Consider the following 25,303-nt stretch of genomic DNA (forward strand, 5'->3'; position numbering starts at 1 on the left):
ACAGGTGATAGGGGCAGTAGTACAGGGGTATACAGGTGATAGGGGCAGTAGTACAGGGGTATACAGGTGATAGGGGCAGTAGTACAGGGGTATACAGGTGATAGGGGCAGTAGTACAGGGGTATACAGGTGATAGGGGCAGCAGTACAGGGGTATACAGGTGATAGGGGCAGTAGTACAGGGGTATACAGGTGATAGGGTAGTAATACAGGTGATAGGGGCAGAAGAACAGGGGTAGACAGGTGACAGGGGCAGTAGTACAGGGGTATACAGGTGATAGGGGCAGTAGTACAGGGGTATACAGCTGATAGGGGCAGTAGTACAGGGGTATACAGCTGATAGGGGCAGTAGTACAGGGGTATACAGGTGATAGGGGCAGTAGTACAGGGGTATACAGCTGATAGGGGCAGTAGTACAGGGGTATACAGGTGATAGGGGCAGTAGTACAGGGGTATACAGGTGATAGGGGCAGTAGTACAGGGGTATACAGGTGATAGGGGCAGTAGTACAGGGGTATACAGCTGATAGGGGCAGTAGTACAGGGGTATACAGCTGATAGGGGCAGTAGTACAGGGGTATACAGGTGATAGGGGCAGTAGTACAGGGGTATACAGCTGATAGGGGCAGTAGTACAGGGGTATACAGGTGATAGGGGCAGTAGTACAGGGGTATACAGGTGATAGGGGCAGTAATACAGGGGTATACAGCTGATAGGGGCAGTAGTACAGGGGTATAGTTCACGGAGTATATATAGTACAGGGAGTATACATATACACAGTACAGGGATATATACAGTACAGGGAGTATATATACAGTACAGGGAGTATATCAGTACAGGGATATATACAGTACAGGGATATACATAATATACAGAGAGCATATATGTAGCTGGGAGTATATGATGAAGGTGATATGTATATAAGTTAGATCTATGCGGAGACTCACTCACCACCACCACGTTACCGGCAACGATCCAGGAAATAAGATGCAGACTACTTCCGGTATGTGCGGCCAACTGACTTCCGCCAGATGCGTTCCAGGCTTCTACCGGGGTTTGCGTTCCAAACACCGGGAGTGTGAGGAATTGGCCGCAACCGTGAGTGAGTGATATACTAATATTATTCTCTATGTTGTGCAGGGGGAGCAACCTGTGGTGTCCTCATACTATAATTCGTATACAGGTGGAGCAGCCTGTGGTGTCCTAATAGTATCATTATTATACCGGTTGGAGCAACCTGTGGTGTCCTCATACTATAATTCGTATACAGGTGGAGCAGATTGTGGTGCCCTAATAGTATCATTATTATACCGGTTGGAGCAGCCTGTGGTGTCCTCATACTATAATTCGTATACAGGTGGAGCAGCCTGTGGTGTCCTAATAGTATCATTATTATACCGGTTGGAGCAGCCTGTGGTGTCCTCATACTATAATTCGTATACAGGTGGAGCAGCCTGTGGTGTCCTAATATTATCATTATTATACCGGTTGGAGCAACCTGTGGTGTCCTCATACTATAATTCTGATAGAGACCCCCCTGGGGTCTGCATATTCATATGGGTAATAGATAAGAATTATTACAAAGCACATATGAGCTGATAAATTTCACAATAAGTTAAACAATGTGATTTGTAAGCTGATATTTGGCTTTTGCAGCGTTTGCTGAAACATGAAGTTACACCCAGGTTTGAGGAAGTGCTGTGTTTCCAGACAGTGGTCAGTGACCACAGGAGTCAGCTAGAAGCAGATTTCGGACCATGTAAGGCATAAGTGATTTACAGACAAACAGCATTAGGGGGCAGGAATATGGGAGGTCTAGGGTAATCCAGTTTACTGGAAGACCACTCCTTTGTTACAAAATGGAAGTGCACGTCTGCTACGCAAATCATGTTCGAACCAATATTCTGGTTGAAGCCCAACCCTATTAAGGAGGGTCATAATGAATATGTATGAATTTCCTGTAAGACCTACCCCTGAAGGGAGGTCCATGCTTTTGTTACTATGTATAAATATGTGTCCGTGCAAATAAACGATAGAATACTTGCAATGATAAACCTGTGTTTCTTATTCTTGTATTCTCCTGATCAGATCAGTAAGGGTAAGGTAAACCAGAGGTGACTGAATATATCGAAGGTAATTATTTCACGCTATTATATGGGGGCTGCACGTCCGGGATGGCAAACAAAAGGGGTACATCTAATGGTCTCAGTTCTATGCTGGATAACGCAGGGAGACTCTGACAACCCCGGGTAAGCAAACAGAAGATTGGTTGCTTTACGATCACTGTTGCTTAGTCAGACCCTCTCTGTGCATCAGTCTAGCCACGTTTATATAGAACAAATTATACATTTATGTCACCCTTTTTAAGCCATTTTTAGTAACCCGAAATATTCAGATCACACACATTTAACAATGCATTGTATTTTGAAATAGTTTTTTGTGACAGTAGAAATGTTTCTTATACTGTTCTGTCTAAAGTAAATGTTGAATGAACTATGGTTACCTTCATGGAACCAGCATGAAAGATTATACCCTGTGGTATCACTTCGGTAAAGGAAATCTGTAAAAGTGTTTTGTGTTGTCTGACTGTCTGATAAATATTAAGGTGAATAAGGTTCAGTGTCATCTAAAATTTCATGCTAAATTGTGCTGTGTGTACACAGTGTTATATTGAACCAATTAGGACACAGCTCTTATGGAATAGTGGTCTCTATGACCTATGTCACTACGTGGAACTTGTGTAAAGTGTAAAAATAGTATAGTCCTATGTTATAAGATAAAAGATTATTATAGAGAATCACAATTGCGGTAACAAGACCAACAGATTTTAAAACTACAGTTAATGTACAAAATGATGTGATCAGACAAACTTTCCTAGTATTGGGTTGTCATATTTGAAACAGAGGTTTTTGAAATGAATACTATGAGGTTTTTTTAATAGAGAATAAAGAAAGGAGACTTGCAAATTCACATTGTCACATTGTTCCATGTCACACCTTGTTCAGATTGTAAATGTAGTATTGTATTTTGGTTTGATAATTTTAGTGGGCATTATTTTAGTAAAAAAATAACGGCTGGCATTAAAAAGATCCAGTATAAATTCAGTCAACTGTTCAGGTCACTGATGAACACAAAGTAGTAGATTTTGTTATTATGGTTGGTTGCCATTTAGAGACAGAATTTGTGCAAAATAATAGCACTTTCACAGGTACTATTGGTCAAGGTCTCATTCATAGAGATAGATTGAGATGGTGGAATAAGGTTTGTTGATTTTCATACAGCAGCCTTAGACAGATCCATAACAAATCCTAGCTAGCAATACACAGTTTTACTTCCTTGCACACAGACATATCCCGTCACACCGCAGGTGGATAAGGCCACGCCCTTGAACGAGTGGTTCAAGTCAGGTGACGGGAGTGAGAATATTGAACGTTCCTTTTAGAATCGTTGCATCGAAGGTCGGGAGAAGAGAAAAAAAAATCAGGAATGTCAGAAATTCCTAATTACAGATGGTTGCTAGTCACAGTTACAGGATTATTTGGGTATTTGAGACTTACAGTATCACAAGTATATGTACTTACAGCATTGTGATAAATGAACCCACCAGAGCACAATATTACTCAGTGTAGCGCAGTCAGAGCTCATGCCACATACAAAAGACAGAGATGTATTTCACAGTCCAGATGCTTCCTGTGACACAAAATAAAAAAAGGGAACTAATTCCAAGACCTGAATGAAATGCTTAATATTGTTAAGACCTCTAGAATTTAGTTATAATAAGCTATTGTTATGTGTATGTATATGTATATATATATGTGTATGTGTAGATGTTTGTTGAATAGATTTAGAGCAAATTGTCAGAAGCAGACCATTTGAAATGGTACAGTAGAACACTATAATGACAAATGCTGCTAACTATAGATTGTTAGCATAGAAATGTTTTCAAGGCACCCCTAGGCCAAATGTTTCTTATTCAGAAAATATCTAAAATTATGTACATTGTGTTTATGTGTCACAGTTATCTGGTGAGGGACAGGATTTGCTCCTGTTTGTCTACATATATTATAATTAGCAGCCACCAGCACTGTTTTGCCTGTTACATTGCACATAACTAATATGAATTGATCCTGGTCCACCAACCCAAGGCACCCCTGCAGGTGTCCTGAGGCACCCCAGGGTGCCTAGGCACACAGTTTTAAGAACCACGGCTTTATGCCCTGAATTAAATTTGTTCATATGTAATATTAAGTGTAATTACAGATTTTTAAAGATTTAGAGGAAGTTGGAAAAAAATATAGAAAAGAGGAAATATGTATATGTATTAGAACAAAGCAACCGTATAAAATGTTGTTCAACCTTAGGGACAGACCTTATAGTTGATCATCAAATAAACCCAAAAGGTAATGTTTTAGCACAGATAGATATTCAAGGAAAAAGAACATCTTGACTAACCTCGTGGGAAGGTATGAAGACGCAGTACTCCATGTTGATCTTCACACAGGGCAGAAACTACAGTCTCTTAGTAATACAATTATGTGTAATGTCTGTGTATGAAGTAGCAAAATGAATTAAATGAGGAAGTACATTAAAAGGTACTTGGGTGGGCGGACAGACACTCCTACTCCAGAAGAGTAAGCCAACCCCTTAACCTATCAATGATAAATGAACGCCCATACAAAGTTTAATTCCTCACATCATGTGACATCATGTCACAACATGTTGTGTTAACCTATTAGAAGCTGATATTCTGCAATTTATGAACTCATCAAAGACAGGCATGAAATAAAGGTCAAAAAGTATGAAAAAAACTATATGCCAGAAATAGAAGTTGCTGTATTCTGTGCTCTTTTAGTTTTTTTCCCTGCAGACTTTGCTGATACCATGCTGCCCGATTTGGAAAAAAAAAAAAATATATATTGGATGTCAGCATGCAACTGCAATGTCCACTCACCACAGAACAAACAGCAGCCAGCAGCCATCAGCAAATAAGTCCAAGCCTTCCTGTGGTCTGGTGTCCTTGTGCAGTGCAGATCTCCACAGCAATACACCTGTTCTGTCCAGAAATATGATGTCACCGGTTCTGGTGAAGTTCAATACAGACTGGTACAAGAGAAGTCATTGAAAGACTGCTAATAAACTGTCCCATTGTGCCTAAAATCGACACACCTTGCTGGATCAGATCCCACCATCAGGGGCCTGGTTTACGGTGAATGATTGGCCAATGCACTCTGCTCTATGCTTATCATCAAAGACTCACAAGAACTGTTAGCAAACAATACTGTTGTAATGATTAACTGCATGTCACTGGTTCTCCAGGCTTGGAGACCCCTCTACACAGAAGACACCCAGCTTGTGATGATGACCTCCTGTTAACCACAACAACTCAAGCCAAAATGCCATAAGGAAACAGTGTCCCTATTCAAGTTCCTGGAAGAGCAAGACTGCAGGGCATCGAAAGACAAATTACAGCTCTGCAAACACAAAGTCATATTCTTGGGCCACTGCATTTCTCAAGGCATCAGATACCTGACAGAAGAGAGGAATAAGCTCATACTGCAAGCCAAGGTACCAAAGACTGTTAAACAAATAAGGTCATTCCTATGCCTGGCTGGCTATTGCAGGGACTGGATCCCTCTTGCATCCGTTTATATGCAAACCTTGTACGATGCTACAAAGAAGTCCATGCCCATCAGATGAAGAAATGTCTCAAGCGATTCAGCAACTAAAGGCAGCCATAGCTTCTTCACTGGCTCTAGGCTTTACAGACTATTCAAAATCCTTTTTCCTCTACTGTCATAAGGAAAAGGAACACGCACTGGGAGTCCTTACGCAGCTACATGGGACAAGACCTCTTGCTCACTACTCCAGCAAGCCTGAAAATATTATCCAAGAAGCACCTGCGGCTGTATTAAAAGACATTGTTCTCAATCATGAACTGACTATACAAGTACCACATGTGGTAACTGAAATTCTGCAATAAGCCAGAACTAAGCACCTATCAGCAGCCAGACTCACCAAGTATGAAGTTCCATATTGAGTGCAACCAATGCGACAATAAAGAGATGCATCTTAACCCGCCAACAATTCTCGTGTGAACATCAAATGTTCAAAATGGGGGAGAATATTGGAACAAGCACCTTCTACAAGCACACCTTTATCTACAGCAGCCCAGAGAATGGAAGTAGATTCGGAAGAAGGTGGAGGTGAGAAGCGAATATTCATGTCATAAATTTTTCCCATGATTGACTTGCTTTGATGAAACAAGAGACTCAGACATTCCCATACGTCCATGACACCCCCATACCCAATGCTCATTATGAACTGTATGTTGATGGGTCCAGATATTATGAAGATAGCACACCCTACACTGACTATGATGTCACCACAGAGAGTGAGGTGGTGATTTCTAGAGCCTTACCAGTACAGCTGTCAGCATAAGCAGCAGAACTTGTGGCCCTCACTAAAGCATTGAAACATGTGAAGAACACAACAGCAAACCTTTATACAGATTCCAGATACAGCACGATGACCTCATAAAAAAAACTTTTCCAAGCATTGATGAAGTCATACAAAGATGATACAAGCACACACAGGGAACCAGACCAAAGAAAGCAATCTAGCAGATGCTGAAGCAAAGCAAGCTGCAATGACAAGTCCACAGAAAGAAAGAAGCAGTTACAGTACCAAAGAGCACAGAACTGCAGTATATGCCTGAACTACAAGTCCAAACTGACTACTCCAACATCTGCAAAGCTCAAAAGCTGAAAGTTAAGTTCAACGATGCAGTTTGCTAAAATGTTATTAAGGCCCAAGCCTGATAAGGGTCTGAGGCTGTATTTTGTGCCTAGAAGCTATGATAAGTGATAGTAATATGGTTTATGGTAGTGATAATGAAGATACCTGATTACGTTTCTGATAAAGCAGAGAAGCCTCAGACATGGGCTGACTCAAATAGTACAGGCCCATTACCAAGTAGCAAAAATTAAAATTAAGAGATTGCTGGGTCTGTTCACTTCCCCCTTTTAATTCAAGATCCATGCATTACCACAGAAAAGGACCTTGGTATGTTTCTGAGTGCTGAAACTCTAAATCAAATGGTCTTTCGGGTCCAAATGGTCCCTCCCACATGGGGTACCAAAAAAGAAAAACAAATTATACCCAACAATAGTGATATACTGTTTAAACGATAATTATTATCAATTAAAAGGAATATTGTCAGAAAATAGCGCATAGGGAGGGACAGTGAAGTCACCATAGGCACTCCGGATTCTCAGTATGAGGTCCAAATTCACTGTCCAAATGTATTATTATTATTATTATTATTATGCATAAGAAAAGACAAATAGGATGGTCTACAAAGAATTGCAGACAAAAATAGCATGGGTGGTTAAACAAAACAGGCCCTGATAAGTTCTCCTTCCCTTTGGATAGAATCCACTGCGCTGGTCCCCTTCTGGCCAACCGGTTTCGATAGACTAGCTATCTTTTTCAAGGCATGGGATCCAAGCGTTGGTTAGAAGTCCCATTGACCACTATGATAAATATTAGCATCACTGGGTATCTTTGTAACTCCTCACTAGCTAATAGACTAGGTAGACATTCTGATAAGCAGAATGACCAAAAAGGATTATTTTTATGTCAGTGCCACAGATCAAAATTATTTGTAAATATTTAGATTTGTACCGTGCAGCTAAAAAACAGATATGTGTTTGGCTGTACCAAGAGCATGTTATAATTACCAGTCTGATGTAAATTGAAGATACTATAGAGCAGCGGTTCTAAAAAAAAGTGGGTCCCGACTTTCTCAGCATGGGGTCATAACTCCCTATTGCTGCCCATCAGACTGATTATTTTTCTAATCTCAGTCAGTGATTCAGGGAGTCTGGAACATCTGTTGAATTGTCTGTTATTCTAGACTCCTCCAATCACTCTGTGCCTCCACAAATGCTGCCATGCATGTGCTGTCTGCTGACTACACATGTGATGTTATGACCTTCTGCAGTAACTTGCTGGGGTCCAGTCATTATTTTTATTTCCTGATGGGATCCCAGAGAAAGATAGTTTGAGGAGCCCTGCTATAGAGGAACACAGCTAGAGTCAAGGATTTGAAGAAGCAGATTATTAAAGGGAATTCAGGATGGTTAATTTAGTTTAATCCAGCAACATGGTTCTCAGGAATCAGTAGATGGGTTATAGGAATTCTCATGTTCGCCCTGAAAATTATAGGATTAGGTATATTTGCTTATATTGCCTTCAGAATACTAATGTGTGCTTTTTCTGTCCAATAGCATATATACAGCTTTCTGCATATTCATATCCATAATATATATATATTGGTAATTGTAAAGGATTATTAAATTGATTGTGATATCATTTACAAAATGAGGGAATGATAGAGACCCCCCTGGGGTCTGCATATTCATATGGGTAATAGATAAGAATTATTACAAAGCACATATGAGCTGATAAATTTCACAATAAGTTAAACAATGTGATTTGTAAGCTGATATTTGGCTTTTGCAGCGTTTGCTGAAACATGAAGTTACACCCAGGTTTGAGGAAGTGCTGTGTTTCCAGACAGTGGTCAGTGACCACAGGAGTCAGCTAGAAGCAGATTTCGGACCATGTAAGGCATAAGTGATTTACAGACAAACAGCATTAGGGGGCAGGAATATGGGAGGTCTAGGGTAATCCAGTTTACTGGAAGACCACTCCTTTGTTACAAAATGGAAGTGCACGTCTGCTACGCAAATCATGTTCGAACCAATATTCTGGTTGAAGCCCAACCCTATTGAGGAGGGTCATAATGAATATGTATGAATTTCCTGTAAGACCTACCCCTGAAGGGAGGTCCATGCTTTTGTTACTATGTATAAATATGTGTCCGTGCAAATAAACGATAGAATACTTGCAATGATAAACCTGTGTTTCTTATTCTTGTATTCTCCTGATCAGATCAGTAAGGGTAAGGTAAACCAGAGGTGACTGAATATATCGAAGGTAATTATTTCACGCTATTAATTCGTATACAGGTGGAGCAGCCTGTGGTGTCCTAATAGTATCATTATTATACCGGTTGGAGCAGCCTGTGGTGTCCTCATACTATAATTCGTATACAGGTGGAGCAGCCTGTGGTGTCCTAATATTATCATTATTATACCGGTTGGAGCAACCTGTGGTGTCCTCATACTATAATTCGTATACAGGTGGAGCAGACTGTGGTGTCCTAATAGTATCATTATTATACCGGTTGGAGCAACCTGTGGTGTTCTCATACTATAATTCGTATACAGGTGGAGCAGCCTGTGGTGTCCTAATATTATCATTATTATACCGGTTGGAGCAACCTGTGGTGTCCACATACTATAATTCGTATACAGGTTGAGCAGACTGTGGTGTCCTAATAGTATCATTATTATACCGGTTGGAGCAGCCTGTGGTGTCCTCATACTATAATTCGTATACAGGTGGAGCAGCCTGTGGTGTCCTAATATTATCATTATTATACCGGTTGGAGCAACCTGTGGTGTCCACATACTATAATTCGTATACTGGTGGAGCAGACTGTGGTGTCCTAATAGTATCATTAGTATACCGGTTGGAGCAGCCTGTGGTGTCCTCATACTATAATTTGTATACAGGTGGAGCAGCCTGTGGTGTCCTAATATTATCATTATTATACCGGTTGGAGCAACCTGTGGTGTCCTCATACTATAATTTGTATACAGGTGGAGCAGCCTGTGGTGTCCTAATATTATCATTATTATACCGGTTGGAGCAACCTGTGGTGTCCTCATACTATAATTCGTATATAGGTGGAGCAGCCTGTGGTGTCCTAATATTATCATTATTATACCGGTTGGAGCAGCCTGTGGTGTCCTAATATTATCCTTATTATTATACAGGGGGAGCTGCCTGTGGTGTCCTACATTATCATTATACAGCTGGAGCAGCCTTTAGTGTCCTATAGTATCATTATTTTACAGGAGTAGCAGCCCGTGGTGTCCTAATAGTATTATTATTATTATACAGGGGGAGCTGCCTGTGGTGTCCTATATTATCATCATGCAGATGGAGTAGCCGGTAGTGTCCTAATAGTATCATTGGTACTTGTTTCCTAGCACGGCCACAACGATTTAGATCGTTGTGGTCGTAAGATAAAAAATCGGATCGATCGCATCGCATGCGATTTGGTCGCATACGATGCGACCGATCCGACCGACCGATTTTTCACCCGATTTTTTTTTTTTTTCACCAGATTTGTTTCAATTGCCCCCCCAAATGTTACTAAGTGGGCTAGACCCCACGATAGACGTCAACCCGAAGCGTGGCGAGCGCAGCGAGCCCGCGAGGGGCGGCGGTGCGCGTCCTCCGACCTTTTCATTCCCCTACTATCCACTAGGGCGTGGAGTGAGAATAGAATAGTGTGGCGAGCGCAGCGAGCCACCGAGCCCGAAGCGTGGCGAGCGCAGCGAGCCCCGCGAGGGGACGCGTCTAACTTCACAGGTATACGCGTCCCCTCGCGGGGCTCGCTGCGCTCGCCACGCTTCGGGCTCGGTGGCTCGCTGCGCTCGCCACACTATTCTATTCTCACTCCACGCCCTAGTGGATAGTAGGGGAATGAAAAGGTCGGAGGACGCGCACCGCCGCCCCTCGCGGGCTCGCTGCGCTCGCCACGCTTTGGGTTGACGTCTATCGTGGGGTCATGGCGGGCACATAAAAAATGTGAAATGGGTCATATTGGGCCATTTCACCTTTTTTATCATTTTACCCTATGTGAGATGGACTTAATCAAGTCCATCTCATCTTGTGCCATTATAATGGCACAAGACCGACGCGATCCTCCCGATTTCAATGTTAAAAGTTTTTTTAACATTGAAGTCTATGGAAAAATCGGGTCAATCGGTCGGTCGCATCGCGGCCGATTTTAATTGGTCGCGACCGACCGATTGACCCGATTTCTGTCAATCAAAGTGAAAAAATTGTAAAAAATCGGCCACATCGTGAGGATCGTGTCCCTTAATTAAGAGCCACGATCACTCACGATTGTGGCCGTTCTAGGAAACAAGTACCGTATCATTATTATACAGTAGGAGCAGCCTGTAGTGTCCTAATAGTATCATTATTATTATTATACAGGAGGAGCAGCCTGTGGTGTCCTAATATTATCATTATTATTATTATACAGGGGGAGCTGCCTGTGGTGTCCTATATTATCATTATACAGATGGAGCAGCCTGTAGTGTCCTAATAGTATCATTATTATACAGGGGGAGCAGCTGTGGCATCCTAATATTATTATTATTATACAGGGGGAGCTGCCTGTGGTGTCCTATATTATCATTATACAGCTGGAGCAGCCTTTAGTGTCCTATAGTATCATTATTATACAGGAGTAGCAGCCCGTGGTGTCCTAATATTATAATTGGTACTTGTGTAGTTTCACTGCGCCACTATATCACATGGAATATCGGGTGTCGCCGTGAAACTACACAAGTACCTTATAATTAATATACAGGAGGAGCAGACTGTGGTGTCCTAATATTATCATTATTATACAGGGGGAGTAGCCTGTGGTGTCCTATGTTATAATTAATATTGAGGAGGAGATGCGGAATATGTGTGCGCTATATAATTGGTAATAATAGCCTCTGTACAGCGCTGCGGAATATGTGTGTGCTATATAATAACTGGTAATAATAGTCTCTGTACAGAGCTGCGGAATATGTGTGCGCTATATAATAACTGGTAATAATAGTCTCTGTACAGCGCTGCGGAATATGTGTGCGCTATATAATAACTGGTAATAATATTCTCTGTACAGCGCTGCGGAACATGTGTGCGCTATATAATAACTGGTAATAATAGTCTCTGTACAGCGCTGCGGAATATGTGTGCGCTATATAATAACTGGTTATAATATTCTCTGTACAGCGCTGCGGAATATGTGTGCGCTATATAATAACTGGTAATAATAGTCTCTGTACAGCGCTGCGGAATATGTGTGCGCTATATAATAACTGGTTATAATAATCTCTGTACAGCGCTGCGGAATATGTGTGCGCTATATAATAACTGGTAATAATAGTCTCTGTACAGCGCTGCGGAATATGTGTGCGCTATATAATAACTGGTAATAATATTCTCTGTACAGCGCTGCGGAATATGTGTGCGATATATAATAACTGGTAATAATATTATCTGTACAGCGCTGGGGAATATGTGTGCGCTATATAATAACTGGTAATAATATTCTCTGTACAGCGCTGTGGAATATGTGTGCGCTATATAATAACTGGTAATAATAGTCTCTGTACAGCGCTGCGGAATATGTGTGCGCTATATAATAACTGGTAATAATATTCTCTGTACAGCGCTGCAGAATATGTGTGCGCTATATAATAACTGGTAATAATATTCTCTGTACAGCGCTGCGGAATATGTGTGCGCTATATAATAACTGGTAATAATAGTCTCTGTACAGCGCTGCGGAATATGTGTGCGCTATATAATAACTGGTAATAATATTCTCTGTACAGTGCTGCAGAGTATGTGCGCTATATAATAACTGGTAATAATAGTCTCTGTACAGTGCTGCAGAGTATGTGTGCGCTATATAATAACTGGTAATAATAGTCTCTGTACAGCGCTGTGGAATATGTGTGCGCTATATAATACCTGGTAATAATAATCTCTGTACAGCGCTGCGGAATATGTGTGCGCTATATAATAACTGGTAATAATAATCTCTGTACAGCACTGCGGAATATGTGTGCGCTATATAATAACTGGTAATAATAGTCTCTGTACAGCGCTGCGGAATATGTGTGCGCTATATAATAACTGGTAATAATAGTCTCTGTACAGTGCTGTGGAATATGTGTGCGCTATATAAATAACTGGTAATAATAGTCTCTGTACAGCGCTGTGGAATATGTGTGCGCTATATAATAACTGGTAATAATAGTCTCTGTACAGCGCTGCGGAATATGTGTGCGCTATATAATAACTGGTAATAATATTCTCTGTACAGAGCTGTGGAATATGTGTGCGCTATATAATAACTGGTAATAATAGTCTCTGTACAGCGATGCGGAATATGTGTGCACTATATAATAACTGGTAATAATAGTCTCTGTACAGCGCTGCGGAATATGTGTGCGCTATATAATAACTGGTAATAATATTCTCTGTACAGAGCTGTGGAATATGTGAGCTCTATATAATAACTGGTAATAATATTCTCTGTACAGCGCTGCGGAATATGTGTGCGCTATATAATAACTGGTAATAATAGTCCCTGTACAGCGCTGCGGAATATGTGTGCGCTATATAATAACTGGTAATAATATTCTCTGTACAGCGCTGCGGAATATGTGTGCGCTATATAATAACTGGTAATAATAGTCTCTGTACAGCGCTGCGGAATATGTGTGCGCTATATAATAACTGGTAATAATATTCTCTGTACAGTGCTGCAGAGTATGTGCGCTATATAATAACTGGTAATAATAGTCTCTGTACAGCGCTGCGGAATATGTGTGCGCTATATAATAACTGGTAATAATAATCTCTGTACAGTGCTGCAGAGTATGTGTGCGCTATATAATAACTGGTAATAATAGTCTCTGTACAGCGCTGTGGAATATGTGTGCGCTATATAATACCTGGTAATAATAATCTCTGTACAGCGCTGCGGAATATGTGTGCGCTATATAATAACTGGTAATAATAATCTCTGTACAGCACTGCGGAATATGTGTGCGCTATATAATAACTGGTAATAATAGTCTCTGTACAGCGCTGCGGAATATGTGTGCGCTATATAATAACTGGTAATAATAGTCTCTGTACAGTGCTGTGGAATATGTGTGCGCTATATAAATAACTGGTAATAATAGTCTCTGTACAGCGCTGTGGAATATGTGTGCGCTATATAATAACTGGTAATAATAGTCTCTGTACAGCGCTGCGGAATATGTGTGCGCTATATAATAACTGGTAATAATATTCTCTGTACAGAGCTGTGGAATATGTGTGCGCTATATAATAACTGGTAATAATAGTCTCTGTACAGCGATGCGGAATATGTGTGCACTATATAATAACTGGTAATAATAGTCTCTGTACAGCGCTGCGGAATATGTGTGCGCTATATAATAACTGGTAATAATATTCTCTGTACAGAGCTGTGGAATATGTGAGCTCTATATAATAACTGGTAATAATATTCTCTGTACAGCGCTGCGGAATATGTGTGCGCTATATAATAACTGGTAATAATAGTCCCTGTACAGCGCTGCGGAATATGTGTGCGCTATATAATAACTGGTAATAATAGTCTCTGTACAGCGCTGTGGAATATGTGTGCACTATATAAATAACTGGTAATAATATTCTCTGTACAGCGCTGCGGAATATGTGTGCGCTATATAATAACTGGTAATAATAGTCTCTGTACAGCGCTGCGGAATATGTGTGCGCTATATAATAACTGGTAATCATGGTCTCTGTACAGCGCTGCGGAATATGTGTGCGCTATATAATAACTGGTAATAATAGTCTCTGTACAGCGCTGCGGAATATGTGTGTGCTATATAATAACTGGTAATAATAGTCTCTGTACAGCGCTGTGGAATATGTGTGCGCTATATAATAACTGGTAATAATAATCTCTGTACAGCGCTGCGGAATATGTGTGCGCTATGTAATAACTGGTAATAATAGTCTCTGTACAGCGCTGCGGAATATGTGTGCGCTATGTAATAACTGGTAATAATATTCACTGTACAGCGCTGTGGAATATGTGTGCGCTATATAATAACTGGTAATAATATTCTCTGTACAGCGCTGTGGAATATGTGTGCGCTATATAATAACTGGTAATAATATTCTCTGTACAGCGCTGTGGAATATGTGTGCGCTATATAATAACTGGTAATAATAGTCTCTGTACAGCGCTGCTGAATATGTGTGCGCTTTATAATAACTGGTAATAATATTCTCTGTACAGCGCTGCGGAATATGTGTGCGCTATATAATAACTGGTAATAATAGTCTCTGTACAGCGCTGCGGAATATGTGTGCGCTATATAATAACTGGTAATAATAGTCTCTGTACAGCGCTGCGGAATATGTGTGCGCTATATAATAACTGGTAATAATAATCTCTGTACAGCGCTGCGGAATATGTGTGCGCTATATAATAACTGTTAATAATAGTCTCTGTACAGCGCTGCGGAATATGTGTGCGCTATATAATAACTGGTAATAATAGTCTCTGTACAGCGCTGCGGAATATGTGTGCGCTATATAATAACTGGTAATAATAGTCTCTGTACAGCGCTGCGGAATATGTGTGCGCTATATAATAACTGGTAATAATATTCTCTGTACAGCGCTGCGGAATATGTGTGCGCTATATAATAACTGGTAATAATATTCTCTGTACAGCGCTGCGGAATATGTGTGCGCTATATAATAACTGGTAATAATAGTCTCTGTACAGCGCTGCGGAATATGTGTGCGCTATATAATAACTGGTAATAATAGTCTCTGTACAGCGCTGCGGATTATGTGTGCGCTATATAATAACTGGTAATAATAGTCTCTGTACAGCGCTGCGGAATATGTGTGCGCTATATAAATAACTGGTAATAATAGTCTCTGTACAGCGCTGCGGAATATGTGTGCGCTATATAATAACTGGTAATAATAGTCTCTGTACAATGCTGTGGAATATGTGTGCGCTATATAATAACTGGTAATAATAGTCTCTGTACAGCGCTGCGGAATATGTGTGCGCTATATAATAACTGCTAATAATAGTCTCTGTACAATGCTGTGGAATATGTGTGCGCTATATAATAACTGGTAATAATATTCTCTGTACAGCGCTGCGGAATATGTGTGCGCTATATAAATAACTGGTAATAATATCCTCTGTACAGCGCTGCGGAATATGTGTGCGCTATATAATAACTGGTAATAATAATCTCTGTACAGCGCTGTGGAATATGTGAGCGCTATATAATAACTGGTAATAATAGTCTCTGTACAGCGCTGCGGAATATGTGTGCGCTATATAATAACTGGTAATAATAGTCTCTGTACAGCGCTGCGGAATATGTGTGCGCTATATAATAACTGGTAATAATAATCTCTGTACAGCGCTGTGGAATATGTGAGCGCTATATAATAACTGGTAATAATAGTCTCTGTACAGCGCTGCGGAATATGTGTGCGCTATATAATAACTGGTAATAATAGTCTCTGTACAGCGCTGCGGAATATGTGTGCGCTATATAATAACTGGTAATAATAGTCTCTGTACAGCGCTGCGGAATATGTGTGCGCTATATAATAACTGGTAATAATAGTCTCTGTACAGCGCTGCAGAATATGTGTGTGCTATATAATAACTGGTAATAATAGTCTCTGTACAGCGCTGCGGAATATGTGTGCGCTATATAATAACTGCTAATTATAGTCTCTGTACAGCGCTGCAGAATATGTGTGTGCTATATAATAACTGGTAATAATATTCTCTGTACAGCGCTGCAGAATATGTGTGCACTATATAATAACTGGTAATAATAATCTCTGTACAGCGCTGTGGAATATGTGAGCGCTATATAATAACTGGTAATAATAGTCTCTGTACAGCGCTGCGGAATATGTGTGCGCTATATAATAACTGGTAATAATAGTCTCTGTACAGCGCTGCGGAATATGTGTGCGCTATATAAAAACTGGTAATAATAGTCTCTGTACAGCGCTGCGGAATATGTGTGCGCTATATAATAAATGGTAATAATAGTCTCTGTACAGCGCTGCAGAATATGTGTGTGCTATATAATAACTGGTAATAATAGTCTCTGTACAGCGCTGCGGAATATGTGTGCGCTATATAAGAACTGCTAATTATAGTCTCTGTACAGCGCTGCAGAATATGTGTGTGCTATATAATAACTGGTAATAATATTCTCTGTACAGCGCTGCAGAATATGTGTGCGCTATATAATAACTGGTAATAATATTCTCTGTACAGCGCTGCGGAATATGTGTGTGCTATATAATAACTGGTAATAATAGTCTCTGTACAGCGCTGCGGAATATGTGTGCGCTATATAATAACTGGTAATAAAAGTCTCTGTACAGCGCTGCGGAATATGTGTGTGCTATATAATAACTGGCAATAATAGTCTCTGTACAGCGCTGCGGAATATGTGTGCGCTATATAATAACTGGTAATAATATTCTCTGTACAGCGCTGCGGAATATGTGTGCGCTATATAATAACTGGTAATAATAGTCTCTGTACAGCGCTGCGGAATATGTGTGCGCTATATAATAACTGGTAATAATAATCTCTGTACAGCGATGCGGAATATGTGTGCGCTATATAATAACTGGTAATAATAGTCTCTGTACAGCGCTGCGGAATATGTGTGCGCTATATAATAACTGGTAATAATAGTCTCTGTATTATACACGTTAGACCGATACCGGTAATTGAGTATCCCTTTGCAGTACTTTGTACCCAAACTGCGAATACCTTTAAGGACAATGTCCGTAATACACTTTTATCGCTAGATGCGAATAAGAGTCAAGACAAGGATATAACTGAAAGCGAGGAGATAGATTCTCCAAATAATGTATTAAGTCCCTAGCGGACAACAGGGCGTTACAGAAAGAGGAACACAGTTTCACACAAATTAACAGTTGAATTAACATAACTAAATACACTTAAAAACTACTAAGGGAAAAGAAACAGATACAGAATATAATCAGCCACACTACACACACACACACAGGAATGCAAATGTTACCGTCATATCGAATAGTGCAGCGCAGTCCGGTGGAGCTCGCTAGGTTCAAATAGAACTTAGCCCGGTCAAGTTGCAGGAGGGGGGGGAAAAAGCAGTGGAGAAGTGACCGAGCCAGCTCAGGGATTGCTATCTTTATAGTGTCCAAACAAAGGGGGGTTAAAGGGCGTTTCCATTGGTTAAGAGTTCACAAGTCAAGTCCTCAGGCATTGGAGCAAAGTACTGCATTTAAGTTGGATTGGTGCAGGGGGAGTGCACTTAGGTGTCCTTTTGTCTGTTGGTATCGTCGTCAGGGTCATAAATCAACAAGAAGAACCGGTTATAGCTCTATCCTTTGTCTCACACAGTTCATACAGAAAAAGTACATGGATTATGGATTATGTCCGTAATTACCGGACAATAGGACTTGTGAAGTTTTCGCTACGACTGGAGTACTGCGCATGAGACACTGAATATAACGATACTAAACATGTACAAGAAATAGTTGCGTGTTGTTGGTCAGACTATGTGTAGTGCACTAAACCTTTAATTAAATATATTTTATTCTGTGTTAATGTGGGATATGAATTTATGTGTTTTAGTATGGCGGCTCTTAAGGTTTGCTTCGCTACACAGAACCTGTGTATAATACTTTATTTGTGCAACTCTGCGAACCAAAATGGCGGCCATACTATTCTAAAATGGCGTGAATGTAATTCGACTTTAACAGTGCTCTATATAATCACTGGTAATAATATTCTCTGTACAGCACTGCGGAATATGTGTGCGCTATATAATAACTGGTAATAATACTCTCTGTACAGCGCTGCGGAATATGTGTGTGCTATATAATAACTGGTAATAATAGTCTCTGTACAGCACTGCGGAATATGTGTGCGCTATATAATCACTGGTAATAATATTCTCTGTACAGCGCTGCGGAATATGTGTGCGCTATATAATAACTGGTAATAGTCTCTGTACAGCACTGTGGAATATGTGTGCTCTATATAATCACTGGTAATAATATTCTCTGTACAGCACTGCGGAATATGTGTGCGCTATATAATAACTGGTAATAATACTCTCTGTACAGCCCTGCGGAATATGTGTGCGCTATATAATAACTGGTAATAATATTCTCTGTACAGAGCTGCGGAATATGTGTGCGCTATATAATCACTGGTAATAATAGTCTCTGTACAGCGCTGCGGAATATGTGTGCGCTATATAATAACTGGTAATAATAGTCTCTGTACAGTGCTGCGGAATATGTGTTCGCTATATAATAACTGGTAATAATATTCTCTGTACAGCGCTGTGGAATATGTGTGCACTATATAATAACTGGTAATAGTCTCTGTACAGCACTGCGGAAGATGTGTGCGCTATATAATAACTGGTAATAATATTCTCTGTACAGCGCTGCGGAATATGTGTGCTCTATATAATCACTGGTAATAATATTCTCTGTACAGCGCTGCGGAATATGTGTGCGCTATATAATAACTGGTAATAATATTCTCTGTACAGCGCTGCGGAATATGTGTGCGCTATATAATAACTGGTAATAATATTCTCTGTACAGCGCTGCAGAATATGTGTGCGCTATATAATAACTGGTAATAATAGTCTCTGTACAGCGCTGCGGAATATGTGTGCGCTATATAATAACTGGTAATAATAGTCTCTGTACAGCGCTGCGGAATATGTGTGCGCTATATAATAACTGGTAATAATAGTCTCTGTACAGCGCTGCGGAATATGTGTGCGCTATATAATAACTGGTAATAATATTCTCTGTACATCGCTGCGGAATATGTGTGCACTATATAATAACTGGTAATAATAGTCTCTGTACAGCGCTGCGGAATATGTGTGCGCTATATAATAGCTGGTAATAATAGTCTCTGTACAGTGCTGCGGAATATGTGTGCGCTATATAATAACTGGTAATAATATTCTCTGTACAGCGCTGCGGAATATGTGTGCGCTATATAATAACTGGTAATAATAGTCTCTGTACAGTGCTGCGGAATATGTGTGCGCTATATAATAACTGGTAATAATAGTCTCTGTACAGCGCTGTGGAATATGTGTGCGCTATATAATAACTGGTAATAATAGTCTCTGTACAGTGCTGCGGAATATGTGTGCTCTATATAATCACTGGTAATAATATTCTCTGTACAGCGCTGCAGAATATGTGTGCGCTATATAATAACTGGTAATAATATTCTCTGTACAGCGCTGCGGAATATGTGTGCGCTATATAATAACTGGTAATAATAGTCTCTGTACAGTGCTGCGGAATATGTGTGCGCTATATAATAACTGGTAATAATAGTCTCTGTACAGTGCTGTGGAATATGTGTGCTATATAATAACTGGTAATAATAGTCTCTGTACAGCGCTGCGGAATATGTGTGCGCTATATAATAACTGGTAATAATATTCTCTGTACAGCGCTGCGGAATATGTGTGCGTTGTATAATAACTGGTAATAATATTCTCTGTACAGCGCTGCGGAATATGTGTGCTCTATATAATCACTGGTAATAATAGTCTCTGTACAGTACTGCGGAATATGTGTGCGCTGTATAAATAACTGGTAATAATAATCTCTGTACAGCGCTGTGGAATATGTGTGCGCTATATAATAACTGGTAATAATAGTCTCTGTACAGCGCTGCGGAATATGTGTGCGCTATATATATAACTGGTAATAATAGTCTCTGTACAGCGCTGCGGAATATGTGTGCGCTATATAATAACTGGTGATAATATTCTCTGTACAGCACTGCGGAATATGTGTGCGCTATATATATAACGGGTAATAATAGTCTCTGTACAGCGCTGTGGAATATGTGTGCGCTATATAATAACTGGTAATAATAGTCTCTGTACAGCGCTGCGGAATATGTGTGCGCTATATAATAACTGGTAATATTCTCTGTACAGCGCTGCGGAATATGTGTGCGCTATATAATAACTGGTAATAATAGTCTCTGTACAGCACTGCAAAATATGTGTGCGCTATATAATAACTGGTAATAATAATCTCTGTACAGCGCTGCGGAATATGTGTGCGCTATATAAATAACTGGTAATAATAGTCTCTGCACAGCGCTGCGGAATATGTGTGCGCTATATAATAACTGGTAATAATAGTCTCTGTACAGCGCTGTGGAATATGTGTGCGCTATATAATAACTGGTAATAATATTCTCTGTACAGCGCTGTGGAATATGTGTGCGCTATATAATAACTGGTAATAATATTCTCTGTACAGCGCTGCGGAATATGTGTGCGCTATATAATAACTGGTAAAAATAGTCTGTACAGCGCTGCGGAATATGTGTGCGCTATATAATAACTGGTAATAATAGTCTCTGTACAGCGCTGTGGAATATGTGTGCGCTATATAATAACTGGTAATAATATTCTCTGTACAGCGCTGCGGAATATGTGTGCGCTATATAATAACTGGTAATAATATTCTCTGTACAGCGCTGCGGAATATGTGTGCGCTATATAATAACTGGTAATAATAGTCTCTGTACAGCGCTGTGGAATATGTGTGCGCTATATAATACTGGTAATAATATTCTCTGTACAGCGCTGCGGAATATGTGTGCGCTATATAATAACTGGTAATAATATTCTCTGTACAGCGCTGCGGAATATGTGTGCGCTATATAAATAACTAGTAATAATAATCTCTGTACAGCGCTGCAGAATATGTGTGAATATGTGAGGGCGCTGGGCACTACCTGTGTAAAATACAGAGGGCGCCGGGCACTACCCGTGTATAATACAGAGGGCGCTGGGCACTACCTGTGTATAATACAGAGGGCACTATCTGTGTATAATACAGAGGGCGCTGGGCACTACCTGTGTATAATACAGAGGGCACTACCTGTGTATAATACAGAGGGCACTACCTGTGTATAATGCAGAGGGCACTACCTGTGTATAATACAGAGGGCACTACCGGTGTATAATACAGAGGGCGCCGGGCACTACCTGTGTATAATACAGAGGGCACTACCTGTGTATAATACAGAGGGCACTACCTGTGTATAATACAGAGGCCACTACCTGTGTATGATACAGAGGCCACTACCTGTGTATGATACAGAGGGCACTACCTGTGTATAATACAGAGGGCACTACCTGTGTATAATACAGAGGGCACTACCTGTGTATAATACAGAGGCCACTACCTGTGTATGATACAGAGGGCAATACCTGTGTATGATACAGAGGGCACTACCTGTGTATGATACAGAGGGCACTACCTGTGTATATTACAGAGGGCACCACCTGTGTATAATACAGAGGGCGCCGGGCACTACCTGTGTATAATACAGAGGCCACTACCTGTGTATAATACAGAGGGCACTACCGGTGTGTGGAAGTCTAGTTGTACACACGCCATTTTAGGATAGTATGGCCGCCATTTTGGTTCGCAGAGTTGCGCAAATAAAGTTTCCATACCCGAGTATGTGTGACAAAGTGGACCAGAAGAGTAGCCATACTATCACACATAAATTCATAAATACATACTGACACTAAGTAAAATGTAGTTAAAGGTTTAGAACGCCACACATAGCTTAGTTAGCCCTGCATACATCTGTCTGTATCATGTTTAGTACCGTTCCGTTCCGTTTCTTATGCGTAGTATTCCGGTCATTGCGAAGATTTCGCAATATACACGGCCCGATAGTTATGGACATAATCCATATTCCAGAGACAGTTTCTGTTGAAAGTATGTAACAAAGGAATCTGGATGAAACTGGTTCTTATCACTGCTGACGCCGAAACCATCAAACAAAGGACTCTTAAAGTTCACTCCCCTGCACCTAGTCAAACCAGTTGTATCATCTTACCCCCCAATCACAGTGGACCTGACATACGATCTCTGACCAATGGGAATGGCCTTTGACCTCCCCCTTCTGACCCTATAAGATAGGTGACCCAGGGCTGCCCGGTCACTTCGGCACATCTACCTTTCCCTGACTTTCCACCGGGCTATAGTTCATCCCTGAACGATAGCGAGCTCTGACCGGACTGCGCTTCGCATATTTGATGAGACGGTAACGGTTGCATTAACGGTATTTATCCTTATTGTATTGTTGGCTGATTGTGTCTTGTATCTGTTTTCTTTCCCCCTAGCAGAGCCTGTTTAGTATTCATTGTTAGTATATCGTATCACTTGTTATACCTGTACTTTCTTATTTCTGTAACCCCCTTTTGTCCATTAGGGACTTAAATACAACTTTTTGCGGAGTTCTTATCTCCTTATTCCTATACAGTGGTCGTGTCTGTTTTATTCGCATAATAGCGATAAGGTACATTACGGACACTGTCCTTTAAGGTATATTCGCAGATTAGAGACAAAGTACTGCAAAGGGATCTCTTATTAAGGTATTGGTTCTTGGTGTATAACATACAATAAAAGGTACGCTACGCTGCGCTACGTTTTGTTCGCACGTAGTTAGGTATAAAGGGTAAGCAGGTTGCGGACACATTACGTAACCTGCTCTTTTCACTTATTGTATCTCTGGTCATATTTAATCGCCATTAACAATTGGGGGCATCGTCCGGCCGCTCCACATTCCAGAACTCAGTACCAGGCGTGCGACCCGACCTATACCAGCAAAAGGGTGGAAGTATTATCCATTGCTGGATAGGCCAGGTCCGCGGCGGTGCGGGGTTTGGGAAGTGCTAGCGTTGAACCCGGAGAACAATAAGTGAAAGCCACGTGTTTAAAAGCATATCATATTAAGTGTTTAATAAACTGTACTTCTGCCTGCCACAAGTAGTTTAACGGGGTATAGTGTCTTGAGTTTGCTTGTTTATTACAGTATATGTGCCACGTGCGATAAGGTTCGCACACGTGGAATCTGTGTTTATTATAGTACATAGAGGATCCCCTCTGTGCAAAACTATAACTGTTTATTGTTAGTTACTGCAAAAACAGGGACTCCGCCACGTGGCGATAAGTTCTGGGCCTATTACAGTAACGTAAAGCGTCTATTGTGTATTACGCAAGGCGCGCGCACGTGCCCACATCGTGAAATTTTCGCATCTTTGTACGCAATTTGCGGATTAAGTGCGGGCTTTATTTCGCATCTTGATACGCAACTTGCGGACGGAGTTAAGGGATTTATTCTACATTTAGGCGCAATTACTGCGTATAGCGAAACTCGAGCGCAACCTTGCAAATACACTATAGAACACGTGGGTGGCCGATTCATCGGCGGCCTGTGAACAACGCACGTACACACGTGGCTGTTCATTGGTACTGCACATGCAGCACACATAGGAACTCAAAGGTGAACAGTATTGAACCACTAGCTTTATTTAAACAGTATAGTAATATACTGTGGATAAGGCGGTGATTAATAAAAGAAAATAATTTTTTTTTTCTTTTTGTTCATTTTTTCAAAAACAAGCAAACTCAAGCATTATTTTAATAGATTCCTATAGCTTATTATAAGGGATTTATACCTGCATAAGTATCTAGTGAAAAGCTACCAGCCTGGGAAGATTTTCTGTACAGAAATATTTCAAATATAAGCATAAGACCAAGGTGTAACTAGCGCCCAGTGTGAAAAATAACTGAGGCGAACGGGTGTGTGACGGCACGACTCAAGCGCAGTGTAGTCCAGAGTAGGACAGTCCAGTTAGGACCGGGTTCACGTGACGACGTGCCCATAGGAACTGCCCCTTCAGTGGAACTGATCCGCTAGGAGGGTACAAGAAGATACATCGGAACCCAGTGATCCGATTAGCTACTTTAGAAAATCCAGTTTTTGGGGGTACAGGAAAACAAGTTTGTTGTACCCTGGAAAAATTGTGCCGCACCTTGCAAGTTGGCTAGAAGTTCGCTGCTAGTTGAAAGACTTGGTGATTGAGTATCATACCTCGTATCCTTCGCACCTGCTTGATTGTAGGACTGTTCTAGGAAGCTGTAGAAGTGAGTGTTTGGGGAGCTCTCAGACAAGTAATAACCCACCGTTATCTATTAAGCTGTGAACGTTTATTCCTGTAATTATGGGTAATAACGGGTCACGCTGTGATAACGTGCATGTTAGGGAGGAAGCAAGCCGACCAAAAGGATCGGCGGCTTTTATTATGTGCAGGAAGCACGGTGAACGAGCAGTTGTTTACCAAAATAAATGGAAGAAGAATGCATCCAGCGATGTCAGTCGACAAGTAAGGCAACTACAGGCCGACATCCCTTGAGTGATTACCACTCGTTAGTGGGTAAGGTCTTAAACCAAACAGAATGCTGGGTGTGTTCACAAGTATTACATAAAAGGAGTAGTGTAGGCCTAGTCCCATACCCGCTTAATATTTCAGAGATAAGCGTATTAAATAAGGGGAGGCCATTGGATAAGAGATACCTGTATACCAGGTCCCCTAGTCTTAGATTACACCCATACCAAGTGGATAAATCCCTGGTATGTATGAACTTCTCAAGTTCCAGA

At 40.8% G+C, this 25,303-nt stretch overlaps 2 protein-coding genes across 4 annotated transcripts in view; both read right to left on the minus strand.

Moving 5' to 3' along the window:
* The window catches only part of LOC146009857 (uncharacterized), a 426,052-nt gene extending 408,135 nt beyond the window's left edge, over positions 1-17,917 (minus strand). Inside the window, exon 1 of one of the 3 annotated variants that reach the window (XM_083150395.1) lies at positions 17,829-17,917. In XM_083150395.1, the coding sequence (XP_083006521.1) occupies positions 17,829-17,834 (6 nt within the window). In that variant the 5' untranslated portion in view covers positions 17,835-17,917. Of the gene's footprint in view, positions 1-962; positions 1,012-17,828 lie in introns of those variants that run through there. The other 2 variants (XM_083150397.1, XM_083150396.1) reach the window with 2 other exon arrangements.
* LOC146009866 (uncharacterized) overlaps positions 1-25,303 on the minus strand; it is a 235,403-nt gene that overhangs the window by 91,079 nt on the left and 119,021 nt on the right. The gene's annotated exons all lie outside the window — the stretch shown is intronic.

The sequence above is a fragment of the Crinia signifera genome, chromosome 6 (genome assembly GCF_055691185.1).
Source record: "Crinia signifera chromosome 6, ASM5569118v1, whole genome shotgun sequence".
NCBI classification, from domain to species: domain Eukaryota; kingdom Metazoa; phylum Chordata; class Amphibia; order Anura; family Myobatrachidae; genus Crinia; species Crinia signifera.